This window comes from Perognathus longimembris, chromosome 20 (genome assembly GCF_023159225.1).
Source record: "Perognathus longimembris pacificus isolate PPM17 chromosome 20, ASM2315922v1, whole genome shotgun sequence".
Classification (NCBI taxonomy): Eukaryota; Metazoa; Chordata; class Mammalia; order Rodentia; family Heteromyidae; genus Perognathus; species Perognathus longimembris.
Window position 1 is genome coordinate 42344138 of NC_063180.1, and position 26883 is coordinate 42371020.

General features: G+C 60.8%; 1 protein-coding gene across 2 annotated transcripts; it reads right to left on the bottom strand.

Annotated features, from left to right (window-relative positions):
- Positions 1 to 1140: 1140 nt before the first annotated feature.
- On the bottom strand, positions 1141 to 23658 carry Anp32a (acidic nuclear phosphoprotein 32 family member A). Of its 2 annotated transcripts, none has more exons than XM_048369482.1 (7): positions 23409 to 23658; positions 3321 to 3470; positions 2969 to 3091; positions 2009 to 2207; positions 1497 to 1594; positions 1343 to 1406; positions 1141 to 1223 (listed from the first exon to the last, which is right to left on the bottom strand). In XM_048369482.1, the coding sequence occupies exons 1-7, from the start codon at positions 23460 to 23462 to the stop codon at positions 1162 to 1164; spliced, it is 750 nt and encodes a 249-aa protein (XP_048225439.1). In that variant the 5' UTR covers positions 23463 to 23658; the 3' UTR covers positions 1141 to 1161. The 2 variants fall into 2 exon arrangements, with proteins under 2 accessions (XP_048225439.1, XP_048225440.1); XM_048369483.1 differs by having other exon boundaries at positions 1141 to 1217; positions 1337 to 1406; positions 23409 to 23657.
- Between the last annotated feature and the right edge of the window lie 3225 nt (positions 23659 to 26883).

Here is a 26883-nt window from a genome sequence, read left to right on the forward strand (position 1 = left end):
GGGCGGCGGGGGGGGGGGGGGGAGAATGGGTGTGTGGCGCTCTTTATACAGATGGGGCGGGTTAGGAAGTAACACTTCTGAAGCAAACCGGAAGAAGGGCAGGGCAGCCACCTGTACATTCACTAGGGATTTGATCAGTTCCGATTTCCACTAGGTAAGAAAATACAATTTTGCGTTAGTTTTTTTCCGTGCTCGGTATATGAAAAAAAACAAAAACAAAAGAAACCACCCCCCAGATCCCCAAACTGAAAACAAAAACAAAACAAAAGCCCCCAGCCGACATTCAGCCTCATCCAGCGCTTAGGTTTGTAAGAACCTTCGAAGCACAGACAGACGAGGAAGAAGCCTCCCGTCGCTTTCGTCAAACAAGCATTCTAGTATTCTATACAATTTAGGACAGTTGTTGTTTTTCAAAGAGGCCGAAGCTTGAGAGTTGGTTTCTTCCCGTAATCATGACCGCCACACTCATCTGACGTGTAGCTCTGAGGTTGCGGGTTTCGGATCCCTCCGTGGAGTGGGTGGGGGATGGGGGGGCACCACCATCTTTGAGGGGGACAAAGGGTGTAGAGGTGGGAAGGGTCCTGGACCCAGGGCCAGAACTGCCTTGATAGGTTGCTATTTACAAACCAGGGCGTCGGGGCCTCTAGCAGGGCGGGAGAAACGCAGACATCACAGGACCCAAATCAGGCGCGGTGGAGGCCATGGCCAGCGCTCGGCCCCGACCGGGGCCAAGGGGGACGGGTCTGGGGGGCGGGGGTGGGGGGGATCAGCCCTGGCCTGCTAGCCAGCTCCAGGGCCGTTCCAAGGGAACCCCAGGGGCCTGCTCCACGCCGCCCTCTCCCCGACTGGGGACAGACACCTCACGGGGCGTACCCCCAGCTACGGCGTGGGCAGGGGCCAAACCACACACAAAGAAAAAGGAGGGAAGGAAAAAAGAAGAGCGGCAGTAAAAATAGTATTTTATTCCACCCCCTCCCGGGCCTCCCCAGCCCCCAGCGCGCGATTCCCCTCTCGTTCCCACGGCAACGTTACAATCAGAAAAAAATAAGTTTCGGGGGGCAGGACCTGGAGGGGGGGAGGGGACGCGGGTAAAAACAGTCAAATCACAAGAGGGATTTTTTTTTTTCTTCTTCTCTTCTTCAAAATAGGTTATCTTCCGCTCTAGTCGTCCTCCTCGCCCTCGTCCTCCGGCTCTCGTTTCCGCTTCTGGCCCTTCTCTTCTTCTGGAAGCGTGAAGAACAGGCGCTTAGACAGTCAAACCCCCCCCCCCCCCCAGCCAGCGCCCGGGGCCACCACCCCCACCACCCCCACCACCGGAGGGGGGCACAGCAGCCGCCCTACCCCCCGAGCTCCTCCTCGTCCTCCTCCTCGTCCACCTCGCCGTCGTTGTAGCCTTCTTCATCCTCCTGGGGGGCGAGGGAGGCGGCGGGTGTCAGAGGGCCGGCCGGGTCAGGGCCCCCCCCTTCCCCCCCACCCCGCGCCTCGGGCGGGCTCACCTCCTCCTCTCCGCTCACGTCCTCCTCCTCCCCTTCCTCCTCCTCGTCCTCGTCCTCGTCGTCTTCCACCACCTGGGCGTCTTCCTCGTACTCCTCCTCTGGGGGGGGGGGGCGGGGCAGAACGAGAGAACGAGGCCGGTGAGCCGGCGCTGGTGGTGGTGGTGGTGGTGGGGGCATCTTCGGGGTGGGACCCACAGCCCTCCCACCCCAAAGGGACCCAGGGCGAGAGGGGCGGCGGGGAGGACGGAGGAAGGGGGCTCCCCCACTCTTCTCCTTGCCAGCTTGACCCTGCCTGCAGCCTCCACTTTTCGGGGACCCCGCCCTGGCCCTGTACTGCAGGCTGTGGCCACCGGGTGGGGGGGATCCCCACCCTCTCGAGCACGGAACGAAGGTCCCCCACCTCCTCCTGGGGAGTCTCGGGGTTCTCGGGGGTTACTGCCTTTCTCTCAGGCCAGACGACCCAGGAGAGTGAAGGGGGGGGGGGCCTGGGCGCGGCCCCCCCAGCCACCCACCATCCTCATCCTCGTCGTCGTCGTCCAGGCCTTCCACGTAGCCCTCGGCGTCGGAGTCGGGGGCCTCCTTGTCGTCCCGGTCGTAGCCGTCCAGGTACGTGAGCTGCGGGAGGAGCTCGAACACGCTTTCTCGGTAGTCGTTCAGGTTGGTCACCTCGCAGTTGAAAAGGTCTAAGCTCTTGAGGTTCTCTAACTTCTTCTGCACAGGGAGGGAGAAGAAAGCGAGTGAGAGCCGCGCGGACACCAAACCCGCGCGGCCTCTCCCCCAGTGCCCAGGGCAGAGAAACAGCCCCCCCGGGGGGGGTGGGGGCTCCCCTCCTGCCCCGTCCCTCAACACCTGGCCTGGGGCTCCGTGGTTCCCTATTCCACAGAGCTGCTCTTTCGTCAGACTAGGAAAGCAGCCGTCCGCATCGCGGTGACACGGGAGCTCGTGCGCCGACTGTGACCCCCCAGCTCTCTTTCCAGCGGGGAGACCAGGGCAGTGCGCGCGTGCCCGACGGCAGCCGGGCCGCTGGGCGCCCTGCCCCCGTGTCTGTGGGGCCGGCCACGCACGGCGGGCCAGGGCTGCTCTTCCCACGTGCGCGGGCGAAGAAGGCCTGGCCATGCTGGGCGCTGCCAAACCTGGGTTGTATCAGCACCTGTACCCCACGTCCAGGATCTACTTAATCTTGAGACTGCACCCATCCCCCCCCCATCACAGGGCGACACCCCAACGCCATCAGCCAGAAGAAGCCCGGTTTCCGACGCTGAGCAGAAACTAGGAACCGCTCCTCCCACCATCCCCCCCAAGAAGGCCCGTCTATCGCGCGCGGCCCTGGCCACGTTCTTCTCTGGGACTCAGTTTCTCTACGGACTCAGCAGAGACAACACACGGCAGTCAAAGGAATGAAGACACAAGGGGGGGCTGATTCCTCGCCCCCCCCTTTCTGGTGGGGGCGGGGGCGGCACCCGGGTACTCACCAGTGGCTCTATCGTGCTGAGGTCTTTAATTTTGTTGCCACTTAAATTTAGATGCGTAAGGTTCGGACACTTTTCTGCCAATACTTCCAGGCCCCCCGTGATTCTGTTATCGCTCAGTTCAAGCTAGACGAGCAGGGAGAGACAAAAGGCAGGAAGGATCTCACAACGGGGGCTTTTGCATGGAGCTGCCGGCTCTCCCAGGCAGCCAGCGAGGGGGGCCCCCCAGAACTGTCCCTAATCATACTCGCAACAGAGAAGCCTCCTCCCGCCTCCCCCTGCCCCCCGCCCGCCCCCCCCCCCCCCCCCCGCAGCTCCGGGCAGCCAGGCACATTTCGCTGCCGCCCCGCTTTACCTTCTTAAGTTTGTTTAACTTTGGTAAGTTTGCGACGGAGGAGAGGCCGATGTTGATGGTACTCAAGAACTCCAGCTCTTTGAACTCGTCTGTGAGGCCCTCGATTTTGCCTTCGGACGCCCGGCAGTTGTCCAGGACAAGCTCTTTCACCTGGGAACAGAGAGGGGCGTTGAGGGGATTGCGGGGGACAGGCCTCGGGAGGCTCCTGGGAAAGTGAGGAGACACCTCCTCAACAACGCCCACCCCAGCCTTTGGGGGGGGGGGGCGGAGGGGCGGGGCACACCAGGCACCCACAGAGCAGCTACGCCTGCACAGAGGTCAGCCCGGCAGGCCCTGCAGCCTCTGCCTGAGGCTGGGAACCTCTGGGTCTGGGGTACCCCCCTCCTCAAGGCTCCAGACAGACCCCCCCCCCGAGGCCCCGCCTTCCTCTCCCTCCCCAGGGGCCGCGGGCTGCTTGTGGCTCCCAGGGAGTTGTCCCGCATGCGCTGTGACTCAGCCCTGCCGGCCACCAGAGCCACCAGAGCCGTGGACCAGGGCCTCCTCCATCCCATGCCCACATCGATGCCATCGGCAGGCAGACAAGGCCGGGGTCGCCCTGGCCACATTTCAGGACGTTGCCCCCCTCCCCCGTGTGGGTTTCTATTCCTTGGCTCCACGTGGGCCTGAATGCGAATCCGTGTGTCCGTCCGTTCACGTTCCAGGGCCACTTAATCAATGAAAAGTTGCTCAGGCTAGCCCCACCCCCCCTCAGCCAAGCCGCAGATGCTGGGGCCCCTCGGGGGTCCACTGGGGCCCCTCTTGGCCAGGCCTCAAGGGGAGGGGGGCCCTCCAGAGTGGGGGCCCTGGTCTCCCATGTCCCTAGCCTAGTCACACTTTCAAGACCACAGAGGCACGGAGGGCCCTGAGGGGACCCCCAGGGACCCAGAACCCCGACTTAGCTCTTCCTCAGCTGGCAGAGACGGCTCCACTTGTGGGAAGCCCGCATTTCTGAAGGGACAGGTGGGGTCTCCAGAACCCACCCCCCCTCAACTCCTTCTGCACCCCCTTCACGGCAGGGAGGGAGGGTGGCCAGCACCACTTAGGGGTTTAGGGTGCCAGGGCACACAGGTCCTGAGACTGTGAGAAAGCGCCCATCAAGCGGTGTCACGAAGGAGAGCCGCCTGACATGGAATAAACAGGAGGCGCCGACCATAACCGCCTCGCCCACACCCCCCAGTGACGTCACCCTGTTCTCCCCACCCCCCCCCAGTCAGGCCGGGGGGCGCACCATTCCAGCCCCCCCACTTCCTCCGCGCTGTGTCCCGGGCAGGACAGCCCGTTCCCAGACGAACCCTGCTCAAAAAAAGGAAACAAACAACAACAACAAAAATGAAGGCCCGTTTCCCCCTGCCAAGCCTGGGTGTGAGCGAAGGGCAAGGTTAAAATTAAACCGAAAATTTGTACTTTGGGTTCAGGCTCCCCGCCCCGTCCGTCCCCCCCCCCCCCCGCCCCCCAACTCCACTGGCCGCTTCGAAAGATCCAGCAGAGGTCACTGTACCGCGGGGTCACAGTGCTCGGCCCGCCCAGAGCCCCGCGGGAGGCAAGGAGGCACCCCGCAAGCCAGCCTAGCCCGGCACCCTATTTCTTGAGCTGGGCTCCTCCACCCGTCACTCTGGGGAACAACTCGCCGGGTTCTTCCAACACCGTGAAGCAGCCTCGTCTTCGCCAGCTCCTCTGGTCTAACCTCTCCCCTCCATTTCCCGCTCTGTGGCCCGGTGCCTGTCACCTCGAGTTACATGCAAGCCCTGCTCTGGCTTGGAAACCAGGTCTCGGCGGCCCCAGGGAGGAGACATCAGGAGGAGCCTCCGCCCTGGAGGTCAGGGGCCCCGGGGTGACTGGGACCCCAGGCTTTTGCCTCTGGGGAATGGAGGTGGTGACAACAGTGAAGCCATGAGAAAGGACGCTGGGCTTTGGAACATTTCTAAGCAGTCGAGATTCTACACATGACCTACCAGGCTCACCGTCCTTCCTTCCCTCTGCAAATCGGGTTCACCCCCCCCCCCCTTTCCCCTTCCCCCAAGCCTTTCAGCCTCAGCTCTGAGCATCCCGGGCTAGGAGGGCAGCTGCTGAGGGAATCCTTTAATCTCATACTAAGCTACGTGACACTCTTAGAGGTCAGGCACTGTCCCCTATAATCAGCCTAGCGGGAGAAGGGGGGGGGCTCCGGAGCAAATGCTGAGCAAACGTCCACGCACCACACCGGGCCCCAAGAATGCTAGCTCAGGTTAAGCCCTAGCTCGAGGCAGGGGGACGCGTGGAGCCCGCCTCTAGTCAAGGGCAGCAACACTGGGTGTGGACTCAAGGCTGACACAGGTGTCCGGTGAGGCAGATCCTCCCGATGGGACCCGGGGCTCCCATCCTCGCCAAGCGGGCCTCTTCCTGAGGTCAGGAGCCCAGGCCACCGGGAGCTGAGGTCAGGGTCCTTGTCCCCCCCCCCCCCCCAGGAAGCCCGGCAGCAGGACCCAGGAGAGGGTGCCTGCCAGATAAGACAGACAGTGAGGGCTGACAGAAGGGATCCAAAAGGAACTGGTGTGGCGACGAACCTGCCTCCAGGATGCGTGGAGAATCGAAGGCTGAGAGCAGCACGCGTGCGTGGTTCATGGCTGGCCCTGACCGGAAGGGACAGCCTGGGCCTAAAACCACCCTGACTGAAGCTGGGGCCGGAGCGGTCCTCTTCATTATCCCGGCTCTGCCATCATGCCGTGTACCCGCTGGCTCCCACTATTTCCGGGGGCTTCCAGGCTTCCCTAAAGCCAGCAGTGCCCGCTCCCTAGGCTGAAATGTCACCCGGAGCTCTAAGTCGTTTAATCCGCAGCCAGACCCCAGTCCCCACACCGCCTGCAAGGGCGGGCGTGCTTCACACATACTGTCTGCCTTTTACACCACTGTTTGGCTGGTTTTCGACATCAACCTCTCCCCACCCCGATTCTTCTTTTCCTTCACTGAGCAAGAATTCAATAAATATTTCTAGAGCTTGGGCCTCAACCTTGTCAGTGCCCGACCAATTTAGTTTTCAGCTTCCCGTTTTCACACAGAAGCAAAGACTTGAATCCAACTGACCCTGTGTTTTTTTGGTGCTCATGGGTTTTAAATAGGTCAGCTTTTAAATGGGCCATCCCCTGTTGCAGATCCCATTTCTAACTGGGAGGCCAAATTGTTTGAGACACCCAGGTTTTAGGCAGGGTGTTTAGATAATATGCTTGCGATACTGCTGTGTTTGCCATGTAATCTGCAGTTGTGATTATCCGTCCGTGTAGCAAACCCAGCCAGGTTTCAAGGGGGAAGAGCCCAGGCTCTGGGAGAAAAGTGAGGACATTCTGAAAGCCCAAGGCCGTTAGGGACCACCAAAGCCACAATCCACGCTCATTCTAATGAGCACATAATGATGTTTGCAGCACCGTTCAGTGTGATCACTCACATCCGAGACAAAACTCACCCCATACCACTCCTTTCTTATTACTGGTTTTTTTTTTTAATTTCCCCCAATGTGAGCCATGGGTTGCAAAACGCTGATCTAGTTCAACCCTCTCTTTTTCTTCTTTCCAGAGGAAGGAGCAACCTCCAGAGTTGGGCTGAGAGCCAGGAGCCCCTCCCCCCATGCTACCTTTTTTTTTTTTTCTTCCCTCTAGTCTTTTGGCCACACCACACGTGGCCATCCCCGGGCCAGAAACGCAGTCTCCAGTGGAGAAACCCACAGCCTGGCCAGCCACGGGGCTTCCAGGTCTCGGAGAACAGGGCCATTCCTCAGCCTCCCTCGGGGCTCCCCCGAACTGTTCAGGATCCACAACTGTAGCTACTAGGGGCAAGGGCCCACCTGACTCGGAAGGGAAACTCCAACAGTCTGTGCAAGCAGGCATGGTGTATCTGATTCCTTGTGTGCGGCTACAATAGGCACACGGGCTGGAGGAGCGCGTGGCATTGCCGCGGTGACGCCATCCTGATTATTTTCAGAGCCGGGAGGGCGGGCAGAGGGAGGGCGCAGCGGTTGATTAAGCTATCCGCCTCGCGGGCTCATAGGCTGGCTGCGGAAACACAACAGAGACTCCCCCTCTTCCCTAGGGCAAGGGGAGGAGCGGGGTCCATGGGGATGGGCAGTTAGGGGAAGTGGGGCTTGCTGGATGGGAAGTGTAGTTGTGAGACGGGCAGAGCCCCCTTCAGCCTCCTTCTTATCTCCACCCACCCTCAGTTTCCCCCTCCCGCGGGCAGCCTTCCCCGGCTGCCCTGCCCACACCCCGTACCCCAGCCCCCATCCTCAGAGAAGTATTTGAAGAACGGCAGAGTGGGTCCGAGAGCCATGGGGTCTGGGGAGGTCTTGGGTCTGGTTTTGAGGGGTCGGGAGCTGACAGAAGTCGCGTCATGTTAAAATCTGGCAGGGCCCAATTTCCCGTGGTGCTGGACAGTCCTAGAGGCAAATGTGGAACCAGAGTACGGGAGCACCGGCTGGTGGGAAGAGAGGGGGTACAGGAAGGGGCACACGCAGCACCGTGGGGGGGGGGGAGAGGAAGGGAGGGCCCTCCCACGGGCCTGGCAGCCCGCTCCCTCCCCACACAGCACGGATCTCACGCTGCCTCCTTCTGGGACCCTGCCCGTCCCGGGACCCCCCCAAGGTCCACTCCGTGTCTGTGCTCAGTCACTACCCCTGAAGACAGTGGGGAGACCTAGGAGCCCCCCTGATGGACGCCAGCGGGGCCATCTAGGACAAGGGAAGTGACCTGGAATGGATCAGTGAGTCCCTGTGAACACCCCAGGACCACAAGCCAGAGGTCTGGGAGTTCCTGTGGACAACCTGGGACACAGGCCGGGGTCTGGGAATCCCTGTGGATACCCCGGGGACACGGTCCGGGGTCTGGGAGTCCCTGTGGATTTCCCGGGGACACGGGCCGGGGTCTGGGAGTCCATCAGTGTCCCATGCACATCTGCCGCCTCCCCGGGCACCAAGCAGCCCCCAAGCTCTGCAGCCCACGAGGTCCACAATGAACCCCACAGCTGTCCGGGTGACCTTGCGAAAGAGCCAGCCCCACACCGACCGCGACACACGGCTGGAGGCCCACAGAGCAGAGTGAGGTGAGGAATCCGGACCACAGCCCGTCACGTTCCAGGACTCCTGCCTGCTCCCCAAACCTTCAATGGCCAAAGATGAAGTGCGAATCCACAGCAGGACTTACGACCTCCACCCTGCAGAAACCGCTCCCCGTCCTCCCCACTCCCCCCCACAGACATGGAATTCTACCTCTCCCCTCTCCCAGGAACTTGCTCCTGTCCCCCCAGACCCTCCAAAGCCAGCTGTGTGACCAGCCTGGTCCCCCTCTCTCCCTTCTCCCCCCCCCGCTCCCCCCAGCCTTGGGCCTGAGGTCTCAGCCAGTGCTTTGCTCAAGTGACCACGTGGGGGAGGGGCAGGGGCAGGGGCAGGTAAGCATTGGTGCTGGAGAAGATCCTGGGTCTCTCACCAAACCCCCCCCCCGCCCGGCCCACTGAGGCAGTGGATTCTGACTGCTGATGTCAGACAGGAGTTTAAGCTCAGTGGGGCTGGGCCGCGTGTGGATTCGGGGCAAGTCTGCTGAGAAATCCCACCAGAAGAGCCCGGCACGTGGCCCCGTGGGAGACCCACGAGCCGGCAACTCAACCCCGGGCGGCTCCAGCCCAGCCCCCAGCCCGACTCCTCTCAGCCCTGGCCGGTCCTGGAGGCTCCAGTGGTACGGAGCCTGCCTACCGAGTCCGAGGCGAGTTCACACTCCGCCTTCCCCACCCCGGCCTCGAACCTGCAGACGAGAGGAGCACCAACGCCCACCCAAGCTGGGTGCCCACCCACCATGGAAAACGCAGGTCTGGACAGAGGACCCCCACAACCCCGCCCAGGCGGAGGTGTAGGATGCAATTCAATCTCAGGTTCTTTCTCTTGCATCCGTCAGGAAAAGTGTTTTTGGTACAGCTATTGGCGAAGAAGGCAAGACATGCTAGAAGTAGAAGAGTTCGCGGGTTTCTGCTAATGGAGAGAGGGACACATAGCAGCAACGGACTGACGGGGAGTCAGGAAGCGATGTGGAGACAGGGGTACACACAGAGAAAGAGGCGGGAGTCAAAAAAGGGGGGGGGGTGTGGAGAAAAGGAGAAGAAAAGACAGGCTCTGCAGGTTCGGCTTAATATCCAGAGTCCATCCTCACAGCCGGAGCTGGCAATGATACAACTTTGCCTATACTTAATTAGCTTTTAAAATAGAATACAGGTTAACCGCTCACAGGTCTACACCTGCTCCAATCTCGAAATACTGAAAACTAAAGCCGAACAACTTCCAGGCCCCTGGAAGAGGCCTGGGTGGCTGGGGGCAGGGAAGCAAGCTGAATCCCGGGCAGCCCTCTGAAGGAGGCCCCACCAGGCCGTAATGAAGGCAACAAGTAGGCAGGCGGCGGTTCTGGGGTCAGGCAGAGCCCCCAAGGACTGCGCCAGCAAGGCCCAGTCCTGAAATCCCAAAGCCAAGCAGGAAGGACACCCTAGAAGGCGGCCAGCAGGGCGGGGCACCGTGGGAACAATCGCAGGAAGCGGAGAGACAGAGCCGCCTCTCCCCAGCGTCGGCAAGGGCAGCCTGGCGCTGAGCAGACGTTGGGTTACACTGTGCTGCTCTGGGGGCCTCTCCACTGGCAGGGTGAAGAGGATCTCTCTGGTAGCCATGCCTCACATGGAGCTGGCTGGCAAACCCAAGGCTGCCTGCGTCCGTCCGCCAGAGCTTTGGGCCTCCACAGTGTGGTGATTATGGAATGAATTAATAATGCCGGATGATGCAGCCTTGTATAAAGATGAGCTCTGGCTTCTCTCATCTCTTAAAATGCTACGGTTTGAAAGCTGGGTGTCGGTGGCTCGCGCCTGTCATCCTAGCTACTCAGGAGGCTGAGATCTGACGATCACAGTTCAAAGCCGGCCTGAGCAGGAAAGTCCGTGAGACTCTTTATCTCCAATAAACTACCCAGAAAAGGCCAGAAGCGGCGCTGTGGCTCCCATGGTAGAGCGCTAGCCTTGAGCACAGAGAGGCTCAGGGACAGCACCGGGGCTGAGTTCAAGCCCCAAGACTGGCAAAAAATAAGAATAAAAAACATTATCATTTGTTTTTTGGTTTTTTTTTTTGGGGGTGGGGAAGACAACCTTGGCACTTGAACTCAGGACTCTGAGATTTCCCCACCTCGGCCCCCTCAAAGCCAGAAAGTGTGGTTCAGAGACAGTCAGCCCCCACCCCCAATCCATCCTGTCGGTCCAGTTTCTGCCCCCCTTATCGTGACCAGATTCGCCACCTTCTCTTCCTTTTTACTCAAAAGGAGCACCCTCGCCTTGTTCGTGTCCCAGGGTGCAGACGACCCCTTCTTGTTTCTTACTGTGGCCTTAACTCAGTCCCTGTGGCTATCTATCCATCTGGGGACTTCCATCTACCAGAATAAATAACCCTGCAGCACAGACAAGCTAGCGTGTGCTACTGGCACCCAACCCCCCACCACGAGTACTAAAATGGGTGCCCAGGGTGCTCTCATGGGTCCCCCACAAAACTCAACGTGGGTGCTGTGAGGTTATCCCGAGGGGAATGAGGTAGGGAGGTGACTGGTCCTTTCCTGGGGGGCGGGGGGAGAAGGGGCGCACAAAGCCCCTAATTTTGCCATGGTCTACTGGACAACCCATTAGGGACCTCTAGGCACGTTGTTTCTCGCTTGCAGAAAAAGCTCAGGGATTAAGTATGTCAGAGGTTCAGGGGAAACCCCACGAGGAACTTGGGCATTTCCTAAGGCCCTGGCATTCCGAGTGTGGTGGCCACACCTATAGTCCTAGACAATAGGCAGGGTGCCAGGGTGCCGCAGGAGGGTCAGGAGTTCAAGGCCAGCTGGAGATAGACGGTAGGTGAGACCCTCTCTCAAAACAAACAAAAACCAAACATGGCCCCCAGCCAGCACACGGAAGGTAGTTCATCCAGTATGAACCTCCTCACCCTTCATGGGTTTTGTTTACTCCATGTGTTCCATTCCACAATGAGATGGGTTTTTCTAAGATGTGTCAAAATTAGAGAAAAAAAAATAAAGGGTACAATCTGTCTCCTTGTCCCAGGAAACAATGTTGCAGGTTGTGACTTAGGCTAGCTGTTTCCCAGGGACCCCACAGGATCTGGGAGGAAGCTAAGATCGGAGCTGAGGTCACAGGCCGGCTGGAAGGTTGCTTGCACAGCTCTGGAAGTGCCTGGCTTCCTTGGGCGGGTGTCCCCTTCCTGAGCCTAGCCCTCCAGCGTTAGTGGGAATAGCCCAGGGCCTTCAGTGGCTGCTCCTGTAGATCACTTCGCAGTACTGCTGGAGTCTGTGCTAGCCAAGTGCTCTACCATGCAAGCAAGCCAATGCCCTGGTTCTTTTTGCTTTAGTTATTTTTCCAGATAAGAGTCTTGAGTGTTTTGCCCCAGCTGACCTTGGGCTGTGATCTTCTTAGCTGGGATTATAGGCATGCCCTGCTTGTTTGTTGAGATAGAGTAGTACTTTTTTTTGTTGTTGTTGAGATAGAGTAGTACTTTTTTTGGGGGGGAGGGGGCTGGGGCTGGCTTTGAACTTCAATCCTCCCCAATTCCCTACTCTCCTGAGTGGTTAGGATTACAGATGTGGGCCACCACACCTGGCTATTTATTTTTGAGATAATGTCTCAATATGCAGTCTGGGTGGCTCTGACTTCATGATCCTCGTGAGACAGCCTTCCAAGTGTCGTCTGTGTGTGTGTGTGTGTGTGTGTGTGTGTGTGTGTGTGTGCACCACCACACCTGGTTTTCTGTACAAATGAAATACAAAGGTATATTGTGTCTGGCATGCAGGTACAGAAGAGTTGAAAGTGAAACAATTCTAAGTTTACCTTTTTCTCTTAATAAAAAGATGGAAATCTAGCACGTTCCATTTGGAAGATCAACCAGCAGGCCTCAGTTCAGACAGCGCCCCCCGGCCCTGGGTGTTGTCCTCAGCGAGAGAGGAACGGCACGAAGCGGTATGTCAGCCACGAGTGCCTAATCACGGCTCCTGTCCTGACAGTGGGTCAACGGCTGTCATCTGTCACCTCGACTTCTCTCCCACTGAAGTAACCCAGGACGCTTCTAAGCCCTACCCTGGACACTGTCATCAGAAGCCCTGGGGTGTCTCCCAGCCCACCCCAGGCCACAGGTCTGCTGGCAGCAGTACCCCAGAAGCAGCACCTGAAGTGGGAGCTGTGGGCCCAGGAAATGCATCCACATCGTCCACAGATAGAATTCAGTGAAGGGGAGGCCCTGAAGTGCCGCTCTGCGACGACCAGGCAGAGGTCTGCATCCACGGCCGTGCTTCCACAGTAACTGCGGCACTGGCCGGGGTCAGGCCTCGGCCCTTCATTCATCATCTCTCCTACTAGCGGCCTCATCTGAGCATCTGAGCTCCCGCGGGCCTTTCAGAGAGCCCGGGCTTCATCTGGGGGCCTCTGGGCAAGCCAGGCAGCTCCTCTGGACTGTTTCCCATCTGCAGAAACGGAACCCCCCAAGCCTGTTTTTAATGCAGACACAGCTGGCCAAGCGCTGCCCGCCATCAAGGCCTCCGGGCTATGGCTTGCCTGGCTAACGGCATTTTCTTTCTCTTGCTAGTCCTGGGCCTTGAACTCAAAGCCTGAGCACTGTCCCTGGCTTCTGTTTGCTCAAGGCTGGCACTTTGCCACTTGAGTCACAGTGACACTTCTGGCCGTTTTCTACATACGTGGTGCTGAGGAACCGAACCCAGGGCCTCATGTATACGAGGCGAGCGCTCTTGCCACTGGGCCACATTCCCAGCCCTAACAGGGCATTTGCTGGGCACAAGTAGCTTCCTGCTGTGGCGGGCACCTCCCAGACCTGCGTCCATACTTTGCTGGACTCTTTGGCTCCTGGTCAAACTCAGAAGCGCACTGTCGATTCTACATGTGAACTTGTGGCCACTTTGAGTGACCACAACAGCCACCGGCGCTAAGGACAGTTCTTGAGTGCCCCGAATAAGCAAGGGCCCTGCGGCTTTGTTTTTTTTTTTTGGCCAGTCCTGGGCCTTGGACTCAGGGCCTGAGCACTGTCCCTGGCTTCCTTTTGCTCAAGGCTAGCACTCTGCCACTTGAGCCACAGCGCCACGTCTGGCCATTTTCTGTAGATGTGGTGCTGGGGAATCGAACCCAGGGCCTCATGTATACAAGGCAAGCTCTCTTGCCGCCCTGCGGCTTTTAAGAAGAGGGCCCTGCTATCCTCCTCCAACAGGCTGAGAGCTCCGGAATCTAGGGGAGGCCCGGGGCACGCACCCAGACACACACAGGTGTGTCTTCAAGATCTGCCATCTCCACGGGGTTCATAAGAGCAGAACCATGCGTGGCGGTGAGGCCGGCTCTGCAGAGGCTCCACTGGGCCTCCAGAGACAGTTGGTAGGCATCAGCCCCCAAATGCCTAACCTTTCCCAGGACACAGCGTGGTCCATCCAGCCGCCACGGTCAGGGGAGACCCGCGGAAGTGGAAGGAGCTCCCGGGGGTTGAGATGCCAGTCCCAGCCCGGTGCAGGGATGGACAGCCCCTCCCACAGTAGTCGTGCACGGTGCCTAGTAACTGCCTGTCACCATCACCCTTCCTGTGGCCCTAATTGGGAGTCCCACAGGGCTCTGTGGCCCCTCAGGAGCTGTGAGCAAAGGAACGGGAGACAGGAGCAATGGCCCAACAGCCACCGGCCCCGAGCTGAGCGGCCAAAGACGAACTGAGGGCCAGCAGAGCTCCACCCCAAGGGGGGTGGGGGGTGGGGCCCAGCTTGTCTGAGATCCTTCCCCCCCTCAAAAACCAGAAACAAACCCCGCAGTGCTCTGTCCTTGGCGGAGTCTCCCACTTTCACCCCCCAGGAGGCTCCCCGAGAGCAGAGGCCAGCTCCCTGTACACCCCCACACCTCCCGGGCTCCCGGCACAGCCCGCAGGCGCTGGGCCCCCTTCCAAGCAGGTTAGTGAGAGTCCGGGCTACAGAGACGGTCTGCAAACGTGCCCGGCACGGACCTCATTTCCCGTCCTGACCGAGACGCACTGCTGCCACTCTGTGCCCTCAAGTCCCGCTGCCCCAGGCCCCGCCCACTACACGGAGGGCTCGGGCCTGGGCCCCCACCTTGTTCCAAAAGATCCCCCGCAGCCTTAACCCTCTCTCCGGGCAAGAGCTTCGGGATACACGGGGTACAGAGAAAATGGCAGGCATGGGGAGCAGAGCGGGGGTCGGAGGGAAAAGTGTGTGTGTGTACAGGCTGAAAAGTGGATCTCCCGCTGGGAATATGGCCTAGTGGTAAGGTGCTCGCCTCATATATATGAAGCCCTGGGTTCGATTCCTCAGCACCACATATATAGAAAAAAAGCCCGAAGTGGTGCTGTGGCTCAAGTGGCAGAGTGCTAGCCTTGAGCAAAAAGAAGCCAGGGACAGTGCTCAGGCCCTGAGTCCAAGCCCCAGGACTGGCAACAAAAACAAAAAGTGGATCTCCCACCCCGGTGTGTGTGTGTGTGTGTGTGTGTGTGTGTGTACAGGCTGTGAGTAGATCCTGCACCCAGGCGTGTGTGTGTGCGCGCGTGCGTGTACTGGCTGAGGAGCGAATCCTGAACCCCAGTGGGTTGAACTCTTGAGCCTTCTTTGCCGTTTCCTGCGGTTTGCCCTCCACTTTCCTCTTCTTTGACTCAGAACACTGCTTCCTGCCAGCTGTGACACAAGACCAACCAGCCCTGGGCCCGGCGGAGCCTGGGCAGTTCTTCCATGCTCTCCTGTTGGCTCCCGTAGCTGGGGTTGAAACCTGCTTCCCCAACCCCACAGCTCCCCCTGTGGCCCCAACTCCACTGCAGAGCCCATGCAGCTCACACCTGCCGTCTTCACTCTTCCCCTTCCCTTACTCCCCCTCCCCCCCCCCCCCCCGCCAGGCACCCCGGAGGGCCCAGCGCCACAGCTCAGTTCGCCCCGTAAATACACTGGCTTAACTACCCGCCACATCCCGACACCGGTACCCGGCCACAGCCAGGAAACGGCTGATGAACCAACGGCGCTTTGTGGGTCTGCACACACACACCTGCAGGGGTCACCCAGGACAGATAGGCAGGTTTGCCAACGGAGGCCTGGACCGGACACACCTGTGCCGGGGCCCTCCCCTGGAGATGGGGTTTGGGGTGGTAGGGGGACTCTCCCTTACAGCATGGATTCTCAATCCAATGAAAAGCAAACCAATTATCCAGAGACACCATGGTCTCCCCGGTGAAAGGCCCAGGGCAACCCACTGGGTGTCGGAAGAAGACATCACTACTACCTTGAACCTTTTTAAACTTATCTTTTCCATTTCCATTTGTATAACGCATACGTTCCTATGTGGTGTGTTTGTCAAAGGCCATCAGTTCAAAGGTGGACCGTCCATCTTTGAACTGATGGCCGGGCACAATGGTGTAGACACAGATAGCACGCATACGCACAGGAGACGGGAGGAAGCAGGCGAGGCGCGCAGGACCTTTCTGGGAACAAGGACTTTTATCTTGAGAGCAATGATCGGATTCACCGGTGGCCGCACAGTCACACCTGGCCGCAAACGGAGGCGTGGCTTCCTGGGGCCTGGCTGGAAGGCAGCAGGTGAACGTTGGGAACGGACGGGTCTACCGTGGCAGGAGAAGAGGTCCTGCATTCCCTCCGGACTTGGGTGCAGGGTGCTCTGGGGACGCCCAGGGGCAGGCCAGCCGGGAGGCGAACATCCCCTCCCAGACAGCACCTAGCACTTAGTACCTACAAGGTGCTTCTTAGGAAGGGAACCTGGATTTTAAAAGGCCAGCGGCAGCTGAGCGGCTCAGGTATAGGCCTAAGAGATCCAGGAGGGAGAATCCACCCCATGATTCATTCGGGGCTGATCCGGCTGAGTTGAGAAGGGAGGCCTGGGCCTTCTCAGAGCCACTGAGGAAGTCAGGCACGCAGGGAGGGAGGAGTGGAGACTAGTCAGGAGGTGGAGGTCAAAGGGAGTTTCCTATTTTGTTTTGAGGCAGGGTCTCACTACGTAACCCAGGCTGACGGCGAATCTCCCGCCTCGGCCTCCTGCGTGCCCGGAATCCCACCAGCTTCCAGATGGGAGAGGAATCCCTCACGGGAGGGGTCAGCACCCACGGGGAAGACAGGACAATGGACAGGGGGACCGGGGACCTCGAGGGGACTGCTCAGCTAGAAAGAGCAAAGAGGTTTGGTGGAAGAACTCCTCAGGACACCAGGCTCTGATCGTGTGTGACAGCCCTTGGGAGGGGAGGGAGGGCACGGGGCAGGGAGGGCCAGGCAGGGCACCGTCCACTACCTGGAGGGCAGGGCTGGTCAAGCCAGCTGCCACAGCTGTTCCCAGGTCTACAAACAGCACAGGGGGGCCGAGCGGCTCCCAAGTTTCCAGCTTCATTTTCCACGGAAACAAACGCTACGTTGAAAAAAAAAAACAACAAAAAGTAACGTCTGTTGATAATGCAATCTTTTCCTTTTTTCCATATTCTCCCCCAAACAGACCACAACAGCAACGACGGCTGCGCGCTCACTTACGGCGCGTTCAACCTACGGCACCCCGCTTTGGCAATCGTCTGGCGTGGGAGCACACCGAGGCGGGGGTCCGGGGTGGAGGGAGCTGAGAGTAAGCAGAGCAGCTGGAGACCAGGCCCAGAGCCGGCCATCACTCCCCCCCCGCCCCCCCAAGGCTGTGAAAGGCACATGGGCTCCCAAGCCCTACTGCCGAGCACCTGAACCCGGCAGAACCTGAATTCCCATCGTTCAGTATCTCTCTATCATTACTGAGAATGGGAACCAATGCATGGGTCCAACGTGTCATTTGAATGCATCCAAAGGTGTCCTATACCTTCTTTATACCTCGTAAAGGAACAGGCGGTCAGGTTTTTTTTTTCCCCCTGAATTGCATACAGAGGAACCTGCATGACCGTGGAATGTACTTGTTCATTAAGATCAGAGAGTCCGAGGGACAGAGCTAATCAACATCCTCTCTGCAGATAAGAAGACGGAGGCCAAAACAACTCGCCCAACTTGAGTTAATAGCAATGGCTAAGAATAGTGCCTTTAATAGCGCTCTGATAATTTCCTCACCAAACTGGAATCTCAACACTTAAATATGCCTGGGAAACACAAACAGGGACTTTGATCCTGTCAGAGTAATAGTCCAGTGGGTTTTTAGATCTGCTGCCTGCAGCAAGTTCTGGTAAAAGGATGGTGAAGAGAGGTAGAAAGCAGCATGGAGCTTGGATAAACTTGAGCGGGGGTGGGGGGGGGCGGGCAGGGCTCAGGCACACAGTACAACCCACCTGACTGAGGGCCTGGCAACTCACAAGCGCAATCAGCGGAGCTGGTTCTGGACAAGGACACTAGGTCCATGTTGGGGTGGGAAGGAGGTGTCCAGTCACGGGTGCCTGATTCACCTGGCTCCTCTACCAGTCTTACCAAATGATTCATAAATCTCCATCCCTGCCAGACTCCTGTTCTTTAATGAAAACATCATTGCTGGGTGTTTGGCATTTGCTATTATATAATTCCATTTCAACATACAATTAGATTCAGAGTCAGGCCTCCGTTTTCTCTACCTGTTTGTGGGTGCTGAGTGAGTCCTAGGTCTCCCCGGACTATAGGACTAGCTCCAGCTGGGACAGGCTGAGGTGCGGCGCAGGGAGCTGTGGCAAACGTCTCTGGAAGGCCACTTCTGGACACCAGGACTGAAGTCAGGCCAAAGGGAGAGTCCCAATTCATTCAATCAGGCCCCATTCCCAACACTCCCAGCTGCTTCCCAAACTGACACAGTTCTCATACCCCCAGCTTTCTGCTTCCATGGGACAGTGGAATCTGGGACCCGGAGCCCTTAAATCCCTAAGGTTTCTTCCCATTTCACTTCAAATCCAGAGTAAGCACCCTCAAGAGGCTGTTCAGATGACCCAGGCCAAGAGAAGGCCCGAGTGTGCCAGGCCTAGACTTTGTCCCCTAGAACTTAATTCTTCCCTCAGTCTGGTCATTCTTCCTCCTCCCATTCCTTCTCTTCTGTAGCTCAGAGACAAGAGGCTGGAGGGAAAACAAGGGCTCAAACCGCCCAAAGCCACTTGTGGTTGTCAGTGGAGAATCTGCAGGCAAAGCCAAAGCTTCCAGTGCCCCGAGCCCGCCGTTTGCAAGTGGGCCTCCTGTGCCCTGCCTTCAGGTCTCAGCGGGAGAGGTGACACTGGTCGAGAGGAACTGGGCTCTTACACTGACTGACATGTTGAAACGAAACCCCCTTTACAACTACTGAAATTTAAACTGGTTTTAAGCTTGAACTTTGCAGCTTAAACTTCCACCTCCGAAAAGGACTTCTTTCTACAGATATTCTTGAGCTGAGGCCCACCCCTGCTAGTCTCGAACTAGAGGAAGGGAACAGAGAAAACACTCTGGGAAGATCTGCAGCACACCAGAGTATGGGTGGCCACCTACTTATGGAGAGGAAACAACAGATCCCAGGGCCCCTTTTCTCCTTAACGTAACGAAGCTCAGTAAACTTTCTTCTGCAAAGGGCCAGGCAGAAAACTTTACCAATACACAAAACTGAAACTACACACAGGTTGTTTAAAAACACAAGTGAAAACAAATTTCCACAGTCCTTTTATTGATGAACTCCAAAACATAATAAGTACAATGTGTTTTTTATAATGCATCTGCAAATGAGATAAGTTGGGGGGTTAGGTAACTGTTTGCTTAACTGGGATTTAACATTAAGGCACCTCCTTGATGGTGCTTTGGTGACTGACCCTGTGTTAACCCTATGGCTACCAGTGGACTCCCAAGAATCTGGTCCCCAGGTCTCAGGGCCCTAACGGACCGCCCAGCCCTGGCAGCCAGTCTATACTGTCTACATCTCCAGTTTTCATCAGGAGAGTCCAGCTCCACTGTGAACCAGAGGTCAGTCTCGCCAGGCCCTGGCCGATTCAAGCTGCGGCACGCACTGCCTGGCCTCCCCTGGAGGTGTTGGGGACTAAGGGTGATGACCCAGGAGGTGTTATTAATATACTATGTCCCCGGTACTAGAGACATGCCAGTGTTCTGGCTGCAGACAGAGGGAAAAAAACAAACAACAAAAAACCAACTTCCCATAAACCCTGGGCCAGGAATGGTTCCTGTTTGTCCCGGTTACCTAAAATGTGGCACCTCCCCCCCCCCCCAGCCCCAAAGGGCCAGGTTCATTTCTGCCTGCCGAGCCTGGGGTATGGTTTATCCCCTAAAACGCCAATCCACAGTGCCAGGGGTTCCGCCCCGCCAGGAGGCCATCCAGGCTTTCCTTGGATGCTGTGACTAACAGGCAACTCTTTCTCTTCAAGAGGTGAAGATGACATCACCCCGAGGGGGAGGGGGGAAAGTTCAGCCATGCTTACAGAAGCAGGTGCATGAGGGAGGCCAAGGGCTAAGACCTGAGTTTGCACAGGGGTTTCTGCCACTTCCTGGTCCATGCCCTCAGCCTCCTTCCCTGTCTCAATTTCCTGTGATGTCACAAGTGCTGTTGTGTGGCAAAAAAACGGTAAGTGATGCAACCCACTCGGCCTGGGCCAGACACCTTGTTATTCCAAGCCAGGAAGGCCAGCCATCCCCACCCCCCGCCCCCCCGCCCCGCACCCCATACCGTCCTGAGATGGTATCCTGAGCACCCACCCGGGCCGGATCAAACCAGTTTTGTCCCTGACTGATTAAACAGGATTACTGTCCCCACTTTACAGGAAACAGTAAAAAAAAAAAGCTGTGAGGTAAGTTAAGGTAACCTGCCACCGACGGCCAGGGCAGGCAGTGCCTGGATACCAGCGGGCGGCGGGGCCTCACACCCAGGCCCGGGGGGAGGGGGGGCCTCCCGCCGCTCCCCTCCCCACCCCCACGGAGCCCCCAGAACCCCAACTACACAGCAAGGGCAACCCCCAAACTTAGGGCCGGGTCCTGGGCGTCCTCAGGCCGTTTGAACCCAACCAGGCACGGAGTCCATCCACCTGGTGCAACCAACCCCGGGCGCGAAGCAAAGGTCAGAGTGCGCGCGGGTCTCCCCCCCCCCGCCCCCCCCCCCCCCGGGCCGGGCTGCCCGGGCCCGGACCAGCGCCGCACCCAGGCCCGGCCTGAGGATCGGGGGGGGGGGGGGGCCGGGCGCGGGGACCCCTCGGGGCCGGCGGTGCTCGGGGCGCGCTAAGGCGGCGGAGTGGGGCGCCGTTGGCGGGGGCTCCCCAAGCCCGCCGCGGGTGCCACGACACCCACCCGCGGGGCGGCAGGCCCGACCTACCTTCGGGGAGCGCCCGGCCCCGGAGGGCGTCTCCCCGGTGCAAGCCCGCCGCTCGGCCCGGCCCGGGCAGACGCCGCCGTCCTCGGCCCGGCCCGGGGCCTCAGGTCCCGGCTCCAGCCCCGCCCGCCCGCCCGCCCGCCGGCCGGGAAGGACCCAGGGAGGCCTCGCGCTCCGCGTCCCCGCGCCCCGCCACTTCCGCCGCCGCCGGGATCGGCCCCGGGGCCGCGTCCCGAGCCGGGCAGGGGGACCCCTCCCCGAGGGGGCGGGGGGAGAGCCGGGGGGGGGGGGGGGAGACGCCTCCCCGCGGTCCGGGCCGCCGGGCGCCCCCCGAACCACACACGGGCCGTCGGGGCCATGGCGCAGACGCCGCTCCCCCCCCCTCACCCCCAGCGCCGGCGGCCGCGGTGACAAAATGGCAGCCCGGCAGCCGTGCCAGCAGCGCGCACGGCCCCCGCCCAGCAGCGCCCGGGCGGCCCCGGGGCTCGGCCCCTCTCCCCACCCCCCCCCCCCCGCACCCCGAGGCCTCGCCGCTGAGACGGAAGAATAAATGAGAACGGCGGGCGCTGGGCTCGGTCCCCGCCCTCGATCCCGCGCGCCCCCCCGGGCCCCGCGAGCAGCCCCGGGCCCGCGCCGTGGGGGAGGGGCGGGCGGCCGCCGAGCCCGGGAAACATGGCTGCTCGTCCGAGCGCGGCGTCGGCGGGGACCCGCCGGCCGGGACCCGAGTCGGGAGGTGCCGAAGGTGGGTGCGCGGGGGGGGGGGTCCCCCCACCCCGCGGGGCGCGGCGGACGGGCGGGCGGGCGGGGCGCGCTCCGGTCCCTCCTCCCCCGCCCCTTTTGTCCCTCTCCGCGGGCCTCCCCTCCCCCGCCCGCCCGCCGCGCCCCGCCGCCGGCCGGGCCGTCGCGGGGACCGCGGGCTCGGCGGTAGAAGCCGCTCCCGGCGCGCCGCCCCCCCCCTCCCACCACGCCCGGGAAGTTTAAGAGGCCCGCCCGGGTCCGCTTCTACCGGCACCGGCGCCCCCTCCGCGCGGGGTCCCCCCCCCCGAAAGTCACCGGGCGGGCCGCGGCCCCACCTCCCCCAGAGCCCCAGCCCGGCTTCCCGGGAAGGGCCGGCGGGGAGGCCCCGGCGGGGGTCGACGGGCTGCGGGCGGGGTGGGGCGCGGCAGGCCGGACCCCCCCCCCCGCCATCTCCCGAGTCTTCGCTGGGGTTCGGGGAGGAGCCGGGGGACCCGGGACGCGAGGCCGGGCTGCGCGGGGCCTGGGCTCTAACGGGCTGCAGGGCGACCGGTCCGCGCCCCGGGGCCGCCCGAGCCCCCCCCCCCCCGCGACCCTCGCGGAGCCCCGGGCCCGGCGCCAACTCGCCGGGAACACAACTCGTGTCTGGAAGCGAGGGGCGACCGAGAGATCAACAAGGGCGTCCGGGTCGCCGCTCCGCTCCCCGCGCGGGGCTCCCCCGCCTCGGGCTCCTCCGGGCCGAGCCCCCCGCCGCCGCTGCCCGATCCACGGCGGCGACGGGGCCGAACTCTCACCCCGGGGGGGGGGGGCTGCGCGTCCTCCGCGCCCGCCCGGGACGGGAGGCCCCGGGCCCGGAGCCCCGCCGCGCCCCGGCTCCGGGCCCTCAGTCCGCGGCGTCCTGACAAAGTTTCCCCGAGCCCCGCGTTCTCCACCGGGCGCCGAGGGGCCGCGGGGCCGGGCGCGCGCCTCCCCCCCACCCCGGGGGGTGGGGTGTCCACCGGGGCCGGCGTCCGGGGAGGGCGCGCGGGGCGGGCGCCGGGCCTTTCGGGCAACTTGAAGGGGTGGCGGTCGCCGGAGGTGTGGGGAGGCGCGGGGAGCACCGGGGCCTTCGCATGTTCGAGACCCCCCCCCCTCCCTCCTCACGTTATCCTCCCCTGGCGGGGAAGGGCAAGACGGCAGCGCGTGGCCCCCGGTGGGGTGGAAAGTGAGGGAGGACGAGGGTGGCGGGGAGGGAGGAGGAGGAGGAGGAGGAGGAGGGAGAGAAAGGGCGCGTTCACGAACACTACAAAGTTACAAATATGGCTCCCCCGTCCCTCGCCGCCTCTCCGCACGGCAACCGAGACGCACTTCAGACCCGAGGCCCGGGGCCGGGCTGCGCGGCGCCCCCTCCCCACGCGCCCGCCCCCCCTCCCCCCCGGGGGCCGCGGCCCGCATCGATCGGAAACTAAGCCGGACTCGCGGAGCCCAAAACTTATTGTGTGCGCGGGCGGGCGGGCGGGGGAGGGGGCGGGGGGCGCGTTTCTAGAACGCAGTCCCCCCCCCTTTTGTTGTGAAACCAGGGAGGCAAACCCCCTTTCTGTCCGTCCCCCCCCCCCACCACGGTAATCCTCTCCCTCCCCTCCCTCCCCCCCTCCCTCCCCGGGGCCGTGGGAGCCGCGAGCTCCGGGGGGTGGGGGAGGGAGAGGTCGCCCCATTCTCTCCGGGCCCGGACGCGTGCGCCGCGAGCCCCCCGGGGTGGGGGGGGGACGCCCGCCCGCCCCCCCCCGCACCGGCACCGCACCCGCACCCGCACACGCGGGAGCGCACGCACAGGTAGCCGCACACCAAGGACAGCGGCGGCGGCGGCCGAACACGCTCGGCGGCGCGGCGATCAGCCACCCCCCCCCCACCTCCCCGCTGCTTGGCAATTCATTTGCAGCCCGACCCCCCCGAGCCCCACACCTCCCGGGCGCCCCCTCCGAAATAAGAAAGTGCCGCCCGCGACGCACACGCACACAAAGTACGGAGAATGGGCCGCCGGGGGTATTTTTGGCAAATGCTCACATCCGAGGGCGTCCTGTTCCGCAGCTCTAAATGAATCCGCTTGTCCACTTCCATCTTCCGCGCTCGCTCGCTCGCTCGCTCTATTTCTCACTCTCTCTCTCTCTCTCTCTCTCTTTCTGCAGAGGCTCCCGCGCCAGCGGAATTCAATCAATAAACCCCGAACCCGCGGCCGCGCGTTTTAGGACTTTGAAGGCTCAACCAGCTCCGCTCGGTCCTCGAGCCCCCAGCACCGCGGCGCACACGAACCTGATCGCCCGGGGAGGCGGGAGCTGCGGCTCCGAGCGCGAGTGGCGGCCGCGCCGGCCAATCGCCGCGGAGGGTCTCCGGGCGCCAGCCAATGGCGGCGGCGGCGGCGTGGGGGGGAAGGGCCCAATGGGCGGGCTGCGCCGCCGGACGGGGAGGCTCGGCCATTTGGTTGCGGCGCCGGAGACGGACCCTCTCGGTTTCGGGGCGGCCGCGGAGCGCGGCGGCGGCTGCTCCGCGGCCGGGCGAAGGGGGTGGGTGGGCGGGATGGCGGGGGAAGGGAAGGTGACCGCACCTCGCCAGCCCGCCGCCGCCGTCGCCGCCTTCTCGGCGTCTGGCCGGGGGCGGGGCCGCAGGTGCGTGGGGCGCGGGGAGGGGCGCGGCCGCGGGGTCGGGTCGGGGTCCGCGCCGGCGGGCTGCGGGAGGCCGGGGGTAAGGGTGGGGGGCTCTCGGAGGATGGGAGCCGGGGGTGTCGCGGGGGTCCGTGGGCGATGGAGGGCCTGGGGAGGGGGACGGGAGGGGGGCGAGCCTGGAGGGAGGACGCAGCCACCGCGGCGATGGAGGGCCTGGGGGTCCCGGGGTCCGCGGGGGATGAGGAGCCTGAGGGCGGGAGGGGGGAGGGCCTGGGGGTCACGGGGACCGGAGACTGGGGGCGCGGGGCGGCCGTGCGCCTCCTTCCCCACCCACCCCCTTCGGCCGGGTCGCGGGGCCCGGACGCCGCCTCCGCGGGGTGGGCGCTTGGCCGACAACCCCGGCACCGGGCACTCGCAGCCCGTTAGGCGGTGGGAGAGGAGGGTGGTGCGGGGAGATCGGGGCCCCCCGAGCCTCACCTTTGTGTCCCGGACCGCAGCGCGGGCTCGGCTCGGCTCCCATCCACCGCCCCGCGCGCGCGCGCTCGCGCGGCGGCCCCGGCTCCGCGCTCCGGATCCCAGCTCCCCGCAGGGTTTTATTGGGGGGGGGGGGAAGGGGCTTGTCTGCCCCTCCCGGGTTCCCCCGCCGCGGTCAACCTTAGGCCCCCCCGTGGCGCCTCCCTTGTCTCTCAGCCCACCCCCGTGTCAGCGTGGATTCTGCACGTCTAGACACAGCCCCAGACCCCGGGGCCCCCCCCACCCCTTTCTTCTGGGGGGTACTTTGTGTTACAGGGAAGGTAAACCTGTGGTGCCTACTGCGAACCTAAAGTCTGGTTATGGTTACACAACCCTGACACCGGTCTCATCCTGCTAGGTAGGAAAGTTTAGGAGAAGATTAAGAAGCTACGGAACAGAGAACGCAAATGCACGCACACACACACACACTCACACACTCACGGGAAAGGGATGCTTGCCCGGCGGGAGAGGCCAGCAGCACCAGGACCTACCCGACTCAGGCCCTGGACACACACATTTTACTCCAGAAATTCTTTCAAATAAAACAATAAATGGAGTTTGGCTACCCAATAGGACATCTCAGTAGCTGCTGGGACGTGGGAAATAAAAATCTAAAACAACAACAATGTTTTCTTTAATCGGGGTCTAAATTGTGTAAAGTAATTTGTTCATTTAGCGGACATCTTCCCCGGCCATCAGTTCTTTGTCAATTCTGATGAAGGCTGTTTGGGTATCTGGAATTTCTCCCTCTTTCCCCCCACCCCCCCTCTCCCCCACCCTAGTTGCATTGGGTTCTTTTTTTAAACCACGAGGGACCCCAAGTTACCCCCCTTTGCCAGTGAATCCAGTTATTTCTAGACTTGGGATTGAAGGTGGTTTTAAAAGCATCCTTTCCTCCGGGGTTCCTTGTCAATACGGAGTGTTAAAACGCTTGTAACTCAAGTCCTGACGTTCTCGGGTGGTAAATGCTCATTTGCAACTTCCCAAAGTTTCTGCCCGGGTGGCAGGCATGTTGCTTAGCCACGTGACGTGGGGCGGTGCCTTTCCACCAGCGTAACCCCTTCCATCCAGCGCGGCCGCCCCGTCCAGCTGTGCAGTCCAGCGGCGCCTCCCCTCAGCCCTGGTAGGGCAGGTACAAACATTGTCAGAGGTGAAAGATCTCCACAGTCTGGAGAGGAAAGAACCCCAGAGTATTAGAAACAAAGTAAAGTTACTGTTGGGGGGAGATCACGGCCTTCTCAGAGTCCAGAGCATCAGCCACCTATTGGTTTTAGAACCCAGCTTTTGAGTTGGTAAACTGAACGATGTCTGATGCCTTCAGTCTTTACAGGAAATGCCCAAAGCATTTTCTTTTGCACTGTCCAATTTTTTTCCCAATCAAAAAAATTCCCTCCTACTTGGAGTTTATTACTAAGACAGTTTTAAATCTGATTTTGGTTATTTGATGAGAAAGAAACAGGATAGCTGAGCCGTTTGTCCTAGAAGATGACACATGCCAAAAGGGCACTGTTCTTAAATGACATACGACTGCACGTTTCGGTGGTGAGCCAGTGCTCTGCATGGCCCGTATTTCAGGAAAGAATGAGGAAAGGAGCCCTGGAAGGGTGGTGCTTGCGGCCCGATGGCCATCCGAGGGGAACAGGCGGAGTCCCTCGCTGCCCAGGGGCTCCGCAACAGGAATCCCATCACCAAGGATGGAGAGTCTCCTAGCTCTGCAACTGGTTTTGGTCCCGAGTGGGAATAAATGAGATGGGCTGCAAAGATTTGAACCCTCACAGAGAAAGAGGACTCAACCAAAGATGCCTTCCACCCCGTCTTCCATCAAGAATCCTTCCGACAATTGTGCAGTCTGCTTTGTCCTCCAAGATGTGAGCAGTGGGTGTCCTTAGTCTCTGTCCGTGGAGCACGGCTTTACCAATACCCATGTCTCTGCTGCCAGCCTAGCTCATGTGCCCTTGCTCATCCAGATGCTCTTGAGTTCTCCCGGCAACTTTTAGTTCCCTAGCCTGAAGCTGTGACCTGGCCGAGGCCCTCCACCTACCCTGAGACAAAGATTTGGAAAGACTCCAGCTTAATTACGCTCCCTTTTGTCTTCCTATATAAATAGCTTTCTACAAATGTAGCTCCTTCTCTTGAAATCCACCGAAACAAATGTGGAGACTACTGCATTTGGATTTGAATAACAAAGGAGGTCTTAAAAATTCTGAGTTTTCTGTTGCTAAATAAAGGGATGTTTTAAAAATGTTTTTTTTTTAAGGACTGGTAAGTTACCAGTCTGTGGACCCATGCTGGAGAAAAAGCACCGTGAGATAGAAACAATCCTTGTATGTGACTTTAAACAGGGTGGAGCTGGGTTCTGGTGGCGC